We start from the raw sequence: 12,526 nt of genomic DNA on the forward strand, positions 1-12,526 counted from the left end.
GCCCATAATATGTATTATATATATATTCACTAGGCTGGGTGTCTACATATCTTAAGTCTGAAGGCAAGCTCAGTGTCAACTAGGTCAACGTCCGTCTTCATTATCATCACGTTGCTTTTGCACTTAACAAATGAACTTGATCAGTGAAATGGGATACTGGAATTGTCATATGGTAACTAGATCTGAAACTAATCATGGAAAATGGCGAAAACAACCCATCGGAGGTGTATCACAATCTTAATAACTGGTATTTATACACAATTTATTAAGTCTCTTATGCCATTTGTATTCTCATACTGTTTAAGTCTAAACCTGCACAATACATGTACGTTTTTTATTTACCCACTTACGTAGTTTTTCTCGTGCAAAGTTAATCTAATCAAATTAAATTCTTAGTTGTTAATTCTTAATTTTCTATAGGTGCAATCAAGTCTGTATGACTGTATGATTATACCCTGAAGTAAGTTGTTCAATTGGTAGTGATAAGCCTACTTATTCTACCCCATAGAGAAACACAGAAACCTATAGACTTCATCATCATTATCATACCTCAAAGGACTGCTCCCTTTGAATTAATTTCTTGGTCTCTTCTTCACAATAGTCAAGCATTGCACCCCGGTTGTATTTTATTGACGGCTGCTTTTCTGTCTGGTTTCGCTGCCTGAGGCCGACCGGCACAGACGGGTCTGGGTCGATGTCGATTAATTCATTTTCTAGCTCTTGCACCTCTGCAGATGTCAGACCGGCCAAACTGTCCAACAGGTCGTCAAAGTCGGCGTCATCTTCGCTGTCCTGCATCCCTGCGTTGCCTCTGATTCTGTAGTTTCCCCCTCCTGCTGGAAAATGTTCCCACGAACAGAGCTTTGCACGAACCTTTTTGCTTTTGATAGTAGGATCTTTGATACGATCGGACTCCCGATAACACGTGATAGACAAGGTAAACTCCCTTTGAACTGAGCTCCGAGTATTTGAAATACTTTATTTTGGACAGGGAGGGAGTGTTGGCCAATCAGGTCGCGGTCCGCCTCTCTCAGCACCAACTTAATGCCCAAATTAAGATCACTGGAGCAGAGATAGCAGGCGATGACAATGGCTGCCTTCGTAAATACGCTCTGGAAATCTGATCAACACTCATGGAATGCCTCTTGTCCAATCAAATTACTTGCTCCCTTTATGACGTTGAACCCAGTGTGCGCTCCGGCGTTCTCAGAGCGAATTTACGAACGCCCCAATGTTGACAAACGTTCTAATGAACAGAAAATGGTAGGCCTAACTAATCATCTCTGAACGCAGTATGCTTTCTTTATATAATATACATTTATTTAGAAAGGTTGATAGGGATACAATATGCAACGGGGTTAAAAAAAACTATGACATGATGAGGGAAATCATAGAAGTGTTTTCTTTTATTTCAATATGACCAAGAGAAAGAATAGGAAACGTTCATTTGATATTCGAACAAAAGGTTTTATTCCACAATAAAAACTGCACGTCTTCGCTACCCCAACGCCCTTCCTTCCATAGAGAAACCCGAGAGCAATGTTCCTTCCCTTCACTCTGCTACATGTCTAGTCCACAAACTGTCACCCAACACAGTCTATTAGCTTTCTGTCTGTACGTCAAAGCATCGCTAAAATCACCAACACACAGTTCAGTGGAGTACAAGCCAACATTATTGCTCAGATAAATAAAGCTAATCTACAAAAAAGGGGAATAATTATATTAAGATGCATGTACTAAACACTGGGCGTCCCAAAAAATACAATTCTCTCTATTTAATTGTTTATTATTATTATTGTTTATTATTATTATTATTTAATTTTTTTAGGGGGGAGAGTGGGGTGAAAAACCTTTTCCCCCCAACTCCTTGTGTCTCTGGACTTGCATGCGAGGAAGTTCCACAGAACGGTGTGTAATATAAAACCCTTGATCTTTAAACAGGGTGCATCATTTGTTAGATTCCTTTGCACGAATGTAATGGAAAACCCATGCAGCACACGCAGTCCACACCATGTCACTTATTTAGACAACAATAAACAGTTTTTCGTAGGAGGAAAGAAATATATGTAAAAATACAAAAAGTAACCAAACAGTAATATTGTTCTGGACAACAATTTAGATAAAGAGGAGATAGCACCTGTTGTTACAATTAGGGTACTGGGGGGTGGAGGGTCGGGGGGTGGGCATAGAGGGGCCTGGGACAGGGGGTGCTTGGTTGGGTGGGTGGGGGGGGTGGTGGCTTGTTAACGGAGTGAAGAGGTGCTCGCCTCAATTTTTCCTTTCCAAAACAGTTCATCCACTCCCTCCTCCTCCTCCTCCTCCTCTTCATCCTCCTCCTCCTCACTTCCTCATGCGATCGTCCTTTATCGTACAGCTGACACAAAGGTAGTCCTCCTTCTCTGCCAGCTCAGCCGACACACCTACACACACCTGGTGGAACCACTGGTTACAGCTGCCGTCACACTGGACCCAGTCCACCTGGAGGAAAGACAAATACACCTGTTTTAATGATGATAACCTAGAGAGTAATGGTGGTCTGGTGGATAGTGAGTTGGACTGGTGATTGTGTGTTGTGTGTTCAAATCCCGCCTACCACTAGTGTGCCCTTGAGTAAGGCACTTAGCCCTCAGTTACTGCAGGGGGAATGTCCCCGTAATCTGTAATTGTAAATCACTTTGGATAAAGATAAAAGCATCTGCTTAAATGGCATATTCTAATGAAATGTGGACTATACACACCAAACTATGCACAACTTATCATTCACAAGATAACAATATGCTAAACGATGTGAATATGAATCTATATGATGGCATGATTTATAATTCTCCTTGTTTGTCGAAACGTACATAGTTGTCTTTTTCAGTTTTTTTTCCTCTCCTTAATTTGCCGACGAAGCAACAATGTAACATTGTTCAATCAGAGATTTGCATAAAGATGAATAAACATTTAGTAAAAAAAAAAAAAAAAGTGAATATGGATATTGCGCCAGTGAATATGGACATGGAGCCAGTGAATATGGACATGGAGCCAGTGAATATGGACATGGAGCCAGTGAATATGGACATGGTGCCAGTGAGAGAGGATTACGCGAGGTGGTGCTGACCTCGTCTCCTGCGGGCAGCTGGCAGCCCTCTGCGGGACACATCACCAGCTCCTCGTCAGAGTCCTCGTCGGAGCGGGAGAAGTCTGAGCGGGGCGAGGAGGAGGTGGAGGTGGCCCGGTGGCGCTCCAGGCTCTTCTCCTTGTTCATCTTCTGGCGTTTGTTCCTGAACTTCTTGGCCTTGTCCCGGCGCTCCGCCTCCAGGCCCTCCCTCTCCAGGCGTCGCTTGGCCTTCTTCTCCGCTCCGCTCAGGAGATCCTTCTTCAGCCCGTGGACGTCCTGGAGCGGGTCAGAAACATCACACAGTGTTGTTAGAGCAAGGGGTTAAGGGACGTTCCACTCTTTGATATGGTTTCCTGGTTTGACCTCTCACCTTGGGTGTAGTTGGATTAGACCGTTTTTAGTTACAGATGTTGCATCCTTAAGATACTGAGATCGTCATATTATTATTATTTTTTATTAAATATGTTTTTAGGGTATTTCTGCTTCATTGGGATAGCGACAGTAGAGACTGACAGGAAAGATGGCTGAGGGAGAGGAGGGATGGTAAAGCAAGATATGTCAACGGCTGGAATCGAACGGAATCGAACCGGGGACCCTGTGATTACATGGCTGACGATTACAAGTGTGCTACGCCACCAAGCTCCTCATTTTTTAGTTACATATGTTGCATCCTTAAGATACTGTCAATACAAGTCAATCATTAATCAAGGCTTCGGTAATAAGTTGATTACTAACCTCTTTCTGTGGCAGATTCTTTCCCTGAGAGTTGCACTGCTTGCGTGCGTCACAGTCCGAGGGGGCGTCGTCCTGTGGCGTGGTGCGGGGTCCGTGGGCGGGGCCACGCGTCCTCGGCCTGTTCAGTAACACCTGGTGGAGGTGCTGCACCTCAGGCAGAGACACCTGCAGCAGGAGGCCCTCCACCATCAGCTCCTCCAGCTCCGCCTCCAGACCTGCAGCACAGCACCACGTCAGGACACACACGTTTGAGATACTACATTTTAAATTTTTGGCATTTATACTGAAAGTACCACCGCTCATCCGTGATCAGACTCAGCTGAGGTGCTGGAACTGAAGAGTATCAATAGAGTGCAAAAAAAACAGCATCCGCACACTCAAAAAACTAGTAGTTTATTGCGCAAGTTTTCGGTCATAGACCTTCTTCAGGCATAATTTTGAGTGTGCGGACGCTGTTTTTTTGCACACATTTAGCAGACGCCTTTATCCAAAGCGACTTACAACAAGAACATTTGTCTGAGTAAGTGAATCATCGACACATCAGTAATCCTAAGAAAAGATCTAGCTAAGACCAGGGGTCATTGGCAGTCCCAATGCTAGAAGATGCATTATTATTATTATTATTATTATTATTATTATTAACAGTAGAGAAACTGTACAGGGGGGTAGAGGGGAAGCGGTCTTAGGAGGGACAGTTAAACCTGAAGAGATGAAGAGGTCTTTAGTCTACGGCGGAAGATAGCTGGTGACTCATAATACTAATCATAATAATAGCACAAGGCGTCAGTAGACACAGATGTCTTTGTGCATTTCAAATACTAAAGGTTAAGGCACAGGAGGGATTCACCCATATAACCCCTGTAGGAGGTCTGTCCTTGTCCATATAGCCTACTTCATTCCCTCTGCAGTATCCATGTTAAACAAGACCAAACAGACCGTCACTAGTGTTTAACGCAGCCTGGCACACCTGTTCCTATTTATTTATGGAATTCTTCGTGTTTTAATGTAGTTTTATGTGAGTCTTTGGGTGGGATGTTTACGTTGTTTGTGAGCCCCCTAACCCCAGACAATTTTCTATCATTATGTGAAAGACAATATCGTTTTTTTGAATCTTGAATCTGAATCTTATACTCGTTTCAGAGTAAGGAACCAAATATGTGATTTTTTTTTGCTTCCTGGCAAAAAAAAGACAGACAGAACAGCTGCACCAAGTTCATGTTAGTCATGCACTGAGCTATTTAGGAAAGCAACACCAGATATAGCTAGGAGCAATTCTCAATAAAATGTGTTAAAATGTTGTTTGACTCACTCGCAAAAATAGCCGGTGAAGGGGTTTTGGAGGGTTATATTTGACTCTGGGCAAACTTTACAAACAGGCTAGCCATGTAACCCAGCTCTATGCTAGCCATGTAACCCAGCTCTATGCTGCACTGAGGCGGTGGTAGGACCTTGAAACATTGGGGGCTTAGCCCAGCCCAGATAGCACATATGAGAGGGGAGGGGGGGGGGGGGGGGTGCTCGCGCTAAATTGATGGTGATGGGCCGCGCTAAATATAGATAGACATAGTGTATGGACCTAGAGTACATACAAATAGGACGTTATTATTTTTGTAGATTTTTTATATTTTTTCTATGACTATGGCCCCGGATTCCCAGGCCCAACGACGCCTCTGATGCTGTATGAAATGTGACATGTCGTCTCAGCATATGGGAAATAATGTCTGAGAAAACAGACTTGATTCACTGAGCAACAGGAGGTCATATACAGGAGGTCATAGACAGGAGGTCATATACAGGAGGTCATATACAGGAGGTCATATACAGGAGGTCATATACAGGAGGTCATATACAGGAGGTCATATACAGGAGGTCATATACAGGAGGTCATATACAGGAGGTCATATACAGAGACCTGCGTCAGTAACAGGACAGACACCCATTTCTTCTCCTTTCTCCTCTACACCACACGCAAGTCTGGAAATCAAATTGATTCTGATTCTGAGCTTGAGCTTGTGTGTGTGTGTAGTACAGTAGTGTGTGTGTGTGTAGTACAATAGTGTGTGTGTAGTACAATAGTGTGTGTGTGTGTGTAGTACAGTAGTGTGTGTGTATGTGTGTGTGTGTAGTACAGTAGTGTGGGTGTGTGTGTAGTTACTACACACACACTACTGTACTACACACACACAATTGTACTACACTGTAGTACAATAGTGTGTGTGTGTAGTACAGTAGTGTGTGTGTGTTACCCTGCAGGGGGATGCATCTCTGCTCTGTGTAGAAGACGGTCTGGGCGTGGCCGGTCCTGTTCCACTCTGGAGTCAGACACGGAGCCTGCAGCAACACACACACACACACACACACACACACACACACACACACACACACACACACACACACACACACACACACACACACACACACACACACACACACACACACACACACACACACACACACACACACACACACACACACACACACACACACACACACACACACACACACACACACACACACACACACACACACACACACACACACACACACACACACACACACACACACACACACACACACACACACACACACACACACACACACACACACACACACACACACACACACACACACACACACACACACACACACACACACACACACACACACACACACACACACACACACACACACACACACACACACACACACACACACACACACACACACACACACACACACACACACACACACACACACACACACACACACACACACACACACACACACACACACACACACACACACACACACACACACACACACACACACACACACACACACACACACACACACACACACACACACACACACACACACACACACACACACACACACACACACACACACACACACACACACACACACACACACACACACACACACACACACACACACACACACACACACACACACACACACACACACACACACACACACACACACACACACACACACACACACACACACACACACACACACACACACACACACACACACACACACACACACACACACACACACACACACACACACACACACACACACACACACACACAGTTAACTGACAGGGTCACTTGGCATTAGAATGATGTCTTTAAATTAATAATATATAACTTTAGAATGAATAGACCACTGTATATATACATACTACCTACTGTACTTAATTACAGTATATTATCACTTCATAACTATACATATCCTATGTACTATGTTACTGTAATTATCATTTCATAACTGTATATATCCCATTTTGTCTACAACATCATGTTTTGCACTATATCACTATTTGCACTTCTGGTTAGATGCTACAACTGCATTTCGTTTTCTGGTACTGCCAATAAAGTTGAATCTAACCTAACCTAACCTTAACCTAATGTAACATAACCTAACCTAACCTTAACCCAACCCTAACCCTAACCTAACCCTAACCCAACCCAACCCTAACCCAACCCAACCCTACCCAACCCAACCCTAACCCAACCCAACCCTAACCTAACCTAACCCAACCCAACCCTAACCCAACCCTAACCCAACCCTAACCCAACCCAACCCTAACCTAACCCAACCCAACCCTAACCCAACCCTAACCCAACCTAACCCTAACCTAACCCAACCCAACCCAACCCTAACCCAACCCTAACCCAACCCTAACCTAACCTAACCCAACCCAACCCTAACCCAACCCTAACCCAACCCAACCCTAACCTAACCTAACCCAACCCAACCCTAACCCAACCCAACCCTAACCTAACCTAACCTAACCCAACCCAACCCAACCCAACCCAACCTAACCCAACCTAACCCAACCCAACCTAACCTAACCTAACCTAACCCAACCTAACCCAACCTTCGCCATCCAGAGGAAGGGGAGGGTATGAGACCCACCTGTCTGTCCGAGGGCCAGCGGGACGGGGAGGCGGCGGGCGACTCCGAGGGGCTTCCCTGGAGGTCGGGGAGGTCGTAGGCGGCGGCGGGCGACTCCGAGGGGCTTCCCTGGAGGTCGGGGAGGTCGTAGGCGGCGGCAGCCTCCCGCGCCCGGCGCTGCCAGCTGACCGTCCTCTCCACCAGGTGCTGCAGGGCGTCGCCCTCCGCCAGGCGCACCCGCACGCGCTGCAGGGCGGCCAGCAGGGGGAGCACCTTGTCCAGGGGGGGCTTCTCCGAGCGCCGGCACTGCGGGCAGAGCCACGCCTCCTCCTGCTGCTGGGCCGAGGACCCCGACCCCCCCCCCGACGAGGAGGAGGGACCCCCCCCTCCCCGGACACACACGCTGTGGAAGGCGTCCCTGCACAGCTCGCACTGCAGCATGGCGCCCATGGGCGGCTTCAGGCACACGCACACCTTCAGGTCGGCACAGTCGGCGGCGGGGAGGAGCTTGGACTCGTTGGCGGCCCTGAGAGACGAGAGAGACTCCAGCTCCCTCGAACGCACCTCCTCCAGAGACGCCATCTGGTGAGGAAGGACAGGGGGAGAGAACATGTCAATATGGATATTGGACTTCAAAAAAAAAGATTAAAAAGGTGTTAATCTTTCAAAGGTGTTAAGTTTTTTCTGAGTGGGGCAGTCCCACTCATATTCTTCTTTTTATTGATAGAGACTGTAGAGATTTTGACAGGAAGGATGGGTGAGAGAGAGAGAAGGGATGACATGCAGGACATGTCCGCGGCCAAAATCGAACCGGGAACCCTGCGGTTACGTGGTCACCGCTTAACCCGTTACACCACCAAGCGCCCCCCAAGCGTATTTCTAATATATGTATTATGTGTGATAGGGGGCCAGGAGTTTTTCCCCTGAACACATTGCCAGGGCCAGCGTCTTGCACTTTTTTATTAAAGTGTTAATCCAAGCGTGTTTGTAATTCATGTATTATGTGTGATAGGGGGGTCAGGAGATTTCCCTGAACACATGGTCAGGATCAGCATCTTGCACTAAAAAAAAGAGTTTTTAAGTCTAGCGTATTTCTAATTCATGTCTTAGGTGTGAGGTGAGGGGGGGGGGGGGGGGCAGGAGTTTTTCCCTGAACGCATGGTCCTGATGTAGTCAGGTGACAGTCAGGGTAAGCTACCCTACACTGAGGGGTGTGAGGGCTGTGTCAGTGCAGCACGTACAGCTGAGGTAGAGTCCGTGCTCTCGCAGAGCGCCTTCTCCAGGTCTCCCAGACACTCCAGCTTCCCCGGCTTCTTCTTGCCGTGCTGCTGGGAGGAGCAGCTGCTCACTTTCACTTTTTTCGACTTCCTTTTCGGAGACCCGGGTCCCACCTCACACCTCGGACACAGAACCTGACGGAAACATGGGATAAGTTCCAATGACTGGTGTGTGTGTGTGTGTGTGTGTGTGTGTGTGTGTTTGTAGGGGGGGTTAAACTTCTACATTTCCCCCATCCCTGGAATTCTAAGAATTATGCACTAATAATTGAATCTGCATTAATAATAATAATAATAATAATAATAATAATAATAATAATAATACATTAGACTTATATAGCGCTTTTCTCGACACTCAAAGACGCTTTACAAACTCAAAACATTGAGTAGGAGTAATAATAAAAAGAAACTGTTGGGAGAAATTGTTAGGGGGGCCTTTCTTCCCAGTACCTCGAGGAGAGAGAGGTGAGAGTGTTCCATCAGGAAGGTTTCAGCCGCGGCGTCTCTCCAGGCGTCCACCTCCGCCACCAGGGACTCCAGCTTGGCCAGCGGCTCCAGATGGACCTGCAGGCCGTATCCTCGCAGCACCAGGTCTGACAGGCTGTCAAACGGCGCCGCGCGACCTCCGAGCTGCGAAAACAAGAGTTGAATCAGAGTTCAACAACCGTCGACCGTCGGTTGCAAATTTGTTTACATACTCAACACACATGCCGATAATTGTTTCCCACGTGTTTATATAAAAAGCTACAATACTCATTCATCAACCTGTTACAGTGTTGATAGTGTTAGAGATGCTTGTTAAGGAGAATTATACGGTAGTGTTAGTACCACTAACATTTGTTTGAGCTTTAAAGTAGTGCTTAAATGGCTGAGGTGAATCGGCGAGATCAAGGGGTGAGATCGTATGACACGGGACGTCCAGTAAAGAGTGTTGTTTTGGTTCTTAAGCCCGACGTCACGGTCGAGCAATGGCACTTGACGTACCGATTTTACCTTTTCGTTCGAAGAGGTACATATTTGCCGCCATTAGAAAACGTGGTAGTAAATATTAACCTTGTATACGCCATTTCAGTGACCCTGTCCAATTTCTTATGTTGTGGCTTGCTTTATGTACGGCTATACTGCACTTTGGTTTAGTCCCTTTTGGTTTTCTTGGGACACTTTCAGCCCTAACAGTCCATTTTCCTAAATGTGTATTTTTTTTATTTAAATGTGTGCGCATGCGCTTCCGTTTCCATAGTTACCTGGAGTTCCTCTGCCTCCTGGAGCCACCCTCTGGCCCTGGCCACGGAATCCTGCAGCAGACGACAGTTGGGAAGGTGAGCTGGGATGGCCGCCACCTTGTCGGCCGCCTCGCTCAGGGTCTCTACAGAGTGGTGGGGCCTGGAGGAAGGCAGGGAAACAACAACAGCAGTTAGCTCTCAAAGCCCCTCACCAGAACACCGCCACCAGGCCTGACGTCTGGCCGGGGAACAAGGCCGTGTTATACGCGTCTCGGGAGCGGGCGGCGTGGAGCACATAGTCGTCGTTTTGTAAAAAAGAGACATATTTTTCCTCAGGTGGTATTAAAATCATGAATAGATGGTTCTACTGCGGTCACACCGTCATGAAAAGCTATGTTTATATCCAACAGAGTAGTTCACAATTCCTTAACAGAATACGTATGTTATAAGACTGCAAGCTATACAATGGTAAATTCAATTCAAGCTTTGAACGCTTCAGATGTGGCAGACTTCTCTGTGGTGGTGATTGTGAACCATGCAAAGTTTTCCCTCTAACACCGATGAACCACTGAGCTTCACATAGGCAACCATAACACTCCTTGCAACCACAATAATACACCATTGGATCATTCCCACATATACATATATTTTGTTTTCAACATACTTATTCATACAAGTATTCAAATAAACAAAACAAACCAGCCATCCTTGATGAGCTAAAAGAGAACAGTACAGTCGGACCATACTAAAAAGTTCTAAAATGGCTAAAAAGAAAACATAGGAATGGGCTCTAGTTTCTAGGAAGATGCAGAGAATTAAAAATATCAGCTGGTTAACAGTTCAACCGTGGGGTATGTGTTGGAGCGCATTCCTGGTAGCCATGCCATTAAAAAGCGTTCTTTTTTTCTTCTTTTTTTTTAGAAAAACGCCGGTGACAGTGGTTATTAAAAAAGCACTGGGTACCAATGGAATGAAGGCAGAACTAGATATATGCATGCTCACTTTTTGTTGGTCTTGTGGAACATTCTAGCAGCAGCATTTTACAGCACACTAGCTGTAATTAAAATGAAGCAAAATCAGGGACACTGACATAGTTTGCGCTAATGTACAAGTCAGTCATCACCAGTCACCAGTGCAAATGTTTGTACATTAATGAAAGCAGAGATATCCATACTACTACTACTACTCCTACCCATGATTAAGCCTAGCTAGCGTCATGTTGCTTAAGGATAGAGAATGGGGAAGCATTAACGCCATTCTTTATTTCAACCTTTTATTGCCTCTTTCTGACAAAAGCGTTGTATTTTTCTTTTCTTTTAGCTTCGTAGTTGAGTTGAGCGAGGACACTAATTAAATTATTGAATTATCAAGGTCTGAAATGTCAGTTTGGATCCTTATCTTAACTAACCAAAAAAACAGACAATGACCTTTCACCTCTTTCACCTGAATACAGTCAGTGTAGTCTTCTTCCTTTCACAGTGGATCCCTAAAAAAACAATTCTGGACTCCTTCCTTGGCAGGTTTTTTTATTGAATTTTTTTACACACACTGACTAAACCGACACACACGTGACTCAGTGCTGCCCTCACCTGGCCTTGAGCAGGCAGCTCGCCTTGTCCTCCCAGCGCTCGGAGACGGTGAGCAGCTCCTGCAGGCGCGCCATGGCCTTCTCCACCGAGGGGTGGGGGCTCAGGCCCACCCCCTGGTCAATGAGCATCCGCATGGTCTCCAGGGACAGGGTGGCAGGGTGGGCGTTGGCCTGCAGTACCCCCTCCATCCACCGGGCCTGCTCTAGCCTCTCCCTCAGGGCGGGCAGCTCAGGGAGCTCCACGTGGAAGTCCAGGCTGACGTCCAGCAGGCTGGTGATCTCGGCGGTGCTGGGAGCGCCGTCCCCCAGGACCTTCTCACTGTGCTGCTGGAAGTCCTCGATGCGATTCAGAAGCTCCTGGGGTTCAAATGTTTCTTGTTATTGAGATTGAACAGCGATGGTTGATTCAGATGTTTTATCTCAGGGTTATGGACTCCCATCACCCCTAAGGCTACACCTCAACTGTCCCTCTTCATCCCCTCTACTAGTTTCTCTACTGTAAATTAATAAATCATAATAAACATCTTCCTTCTTCTAGCATTATGACTGCCAATGGCCCCTGGCCCTAGCATAGATTACTTTGCATTGCTATATGACTGATTGATGGATAATAACTTTTATTTTATTTGTATTGCTATATGACTGATTGATGGATAATAATAATAATAATAACTTT

General features: G+C 46.1%; 1 protein-coding gene across 1 annotated transcript in view; it reads right to left on the reverse strand.

Annotated features, from left to right (window-relative positions):
• Window positions 1-1,494: 1,494 nt before the first annotated feature.
• kdm5bb (lysine demethylase 5Bb) overlaps window positions 1,495-12,526 on the reverse strand; it is a gene marked incomplete at its 5' end in the record, with an annotated part of 33,526 nt that continues 22,494 nt past the window's right edge. Inside the window, 9 exons of the mRNA XM_080535031.1 lie at window positions 1,495-2,478; window positions 3,104-3,379; window positions 3,839-4,053; window positions 6,085-6,169; window positions 7,784-8,344; window positions 9,004-9,174; window positions 9,490-9,669; window positions 10,284-10,422; window positions 11,852-12,207. Of these exons, the coding sequence (XP_080391157.1) occupies window positions 2,341-2,478; window positions 3,104-3,379; window positions 3,839-4,053; window positions 6,085-6,169; window positions 7,784-8,344; window positions 9,004-9,174; window positions 9,490-9,669; window positions 10,284-10,422; window positions 11,852-12,207 (2,121 nt within the window). The 3' untranslated portion in view covers window positions 1,495-2,340. The remainder of the gene's footprint in view (window positions 2,479-3,103; window positions 3,380-3,838; window positions 4,054-6,084; window positions 6,170-7,783; window positions 8,345-9,003; window positions 9,175-9,489; window positions 9,670-10,283; window positions 10,423-11,851; window positions 12,208-12,526) is intronic.

This window comes from Nansenia antarctica, assembly GCF_963989245.1.
Source record: "Nansenia antarctica genome assembly, chromosome: 6".
Taxonomy (NCBI): Eukaryota; Metazoa; Chordata; class Actinopteri; order Argentiniformes; family Microstomatidae; genus Nansenia; species Nansenia antarctica.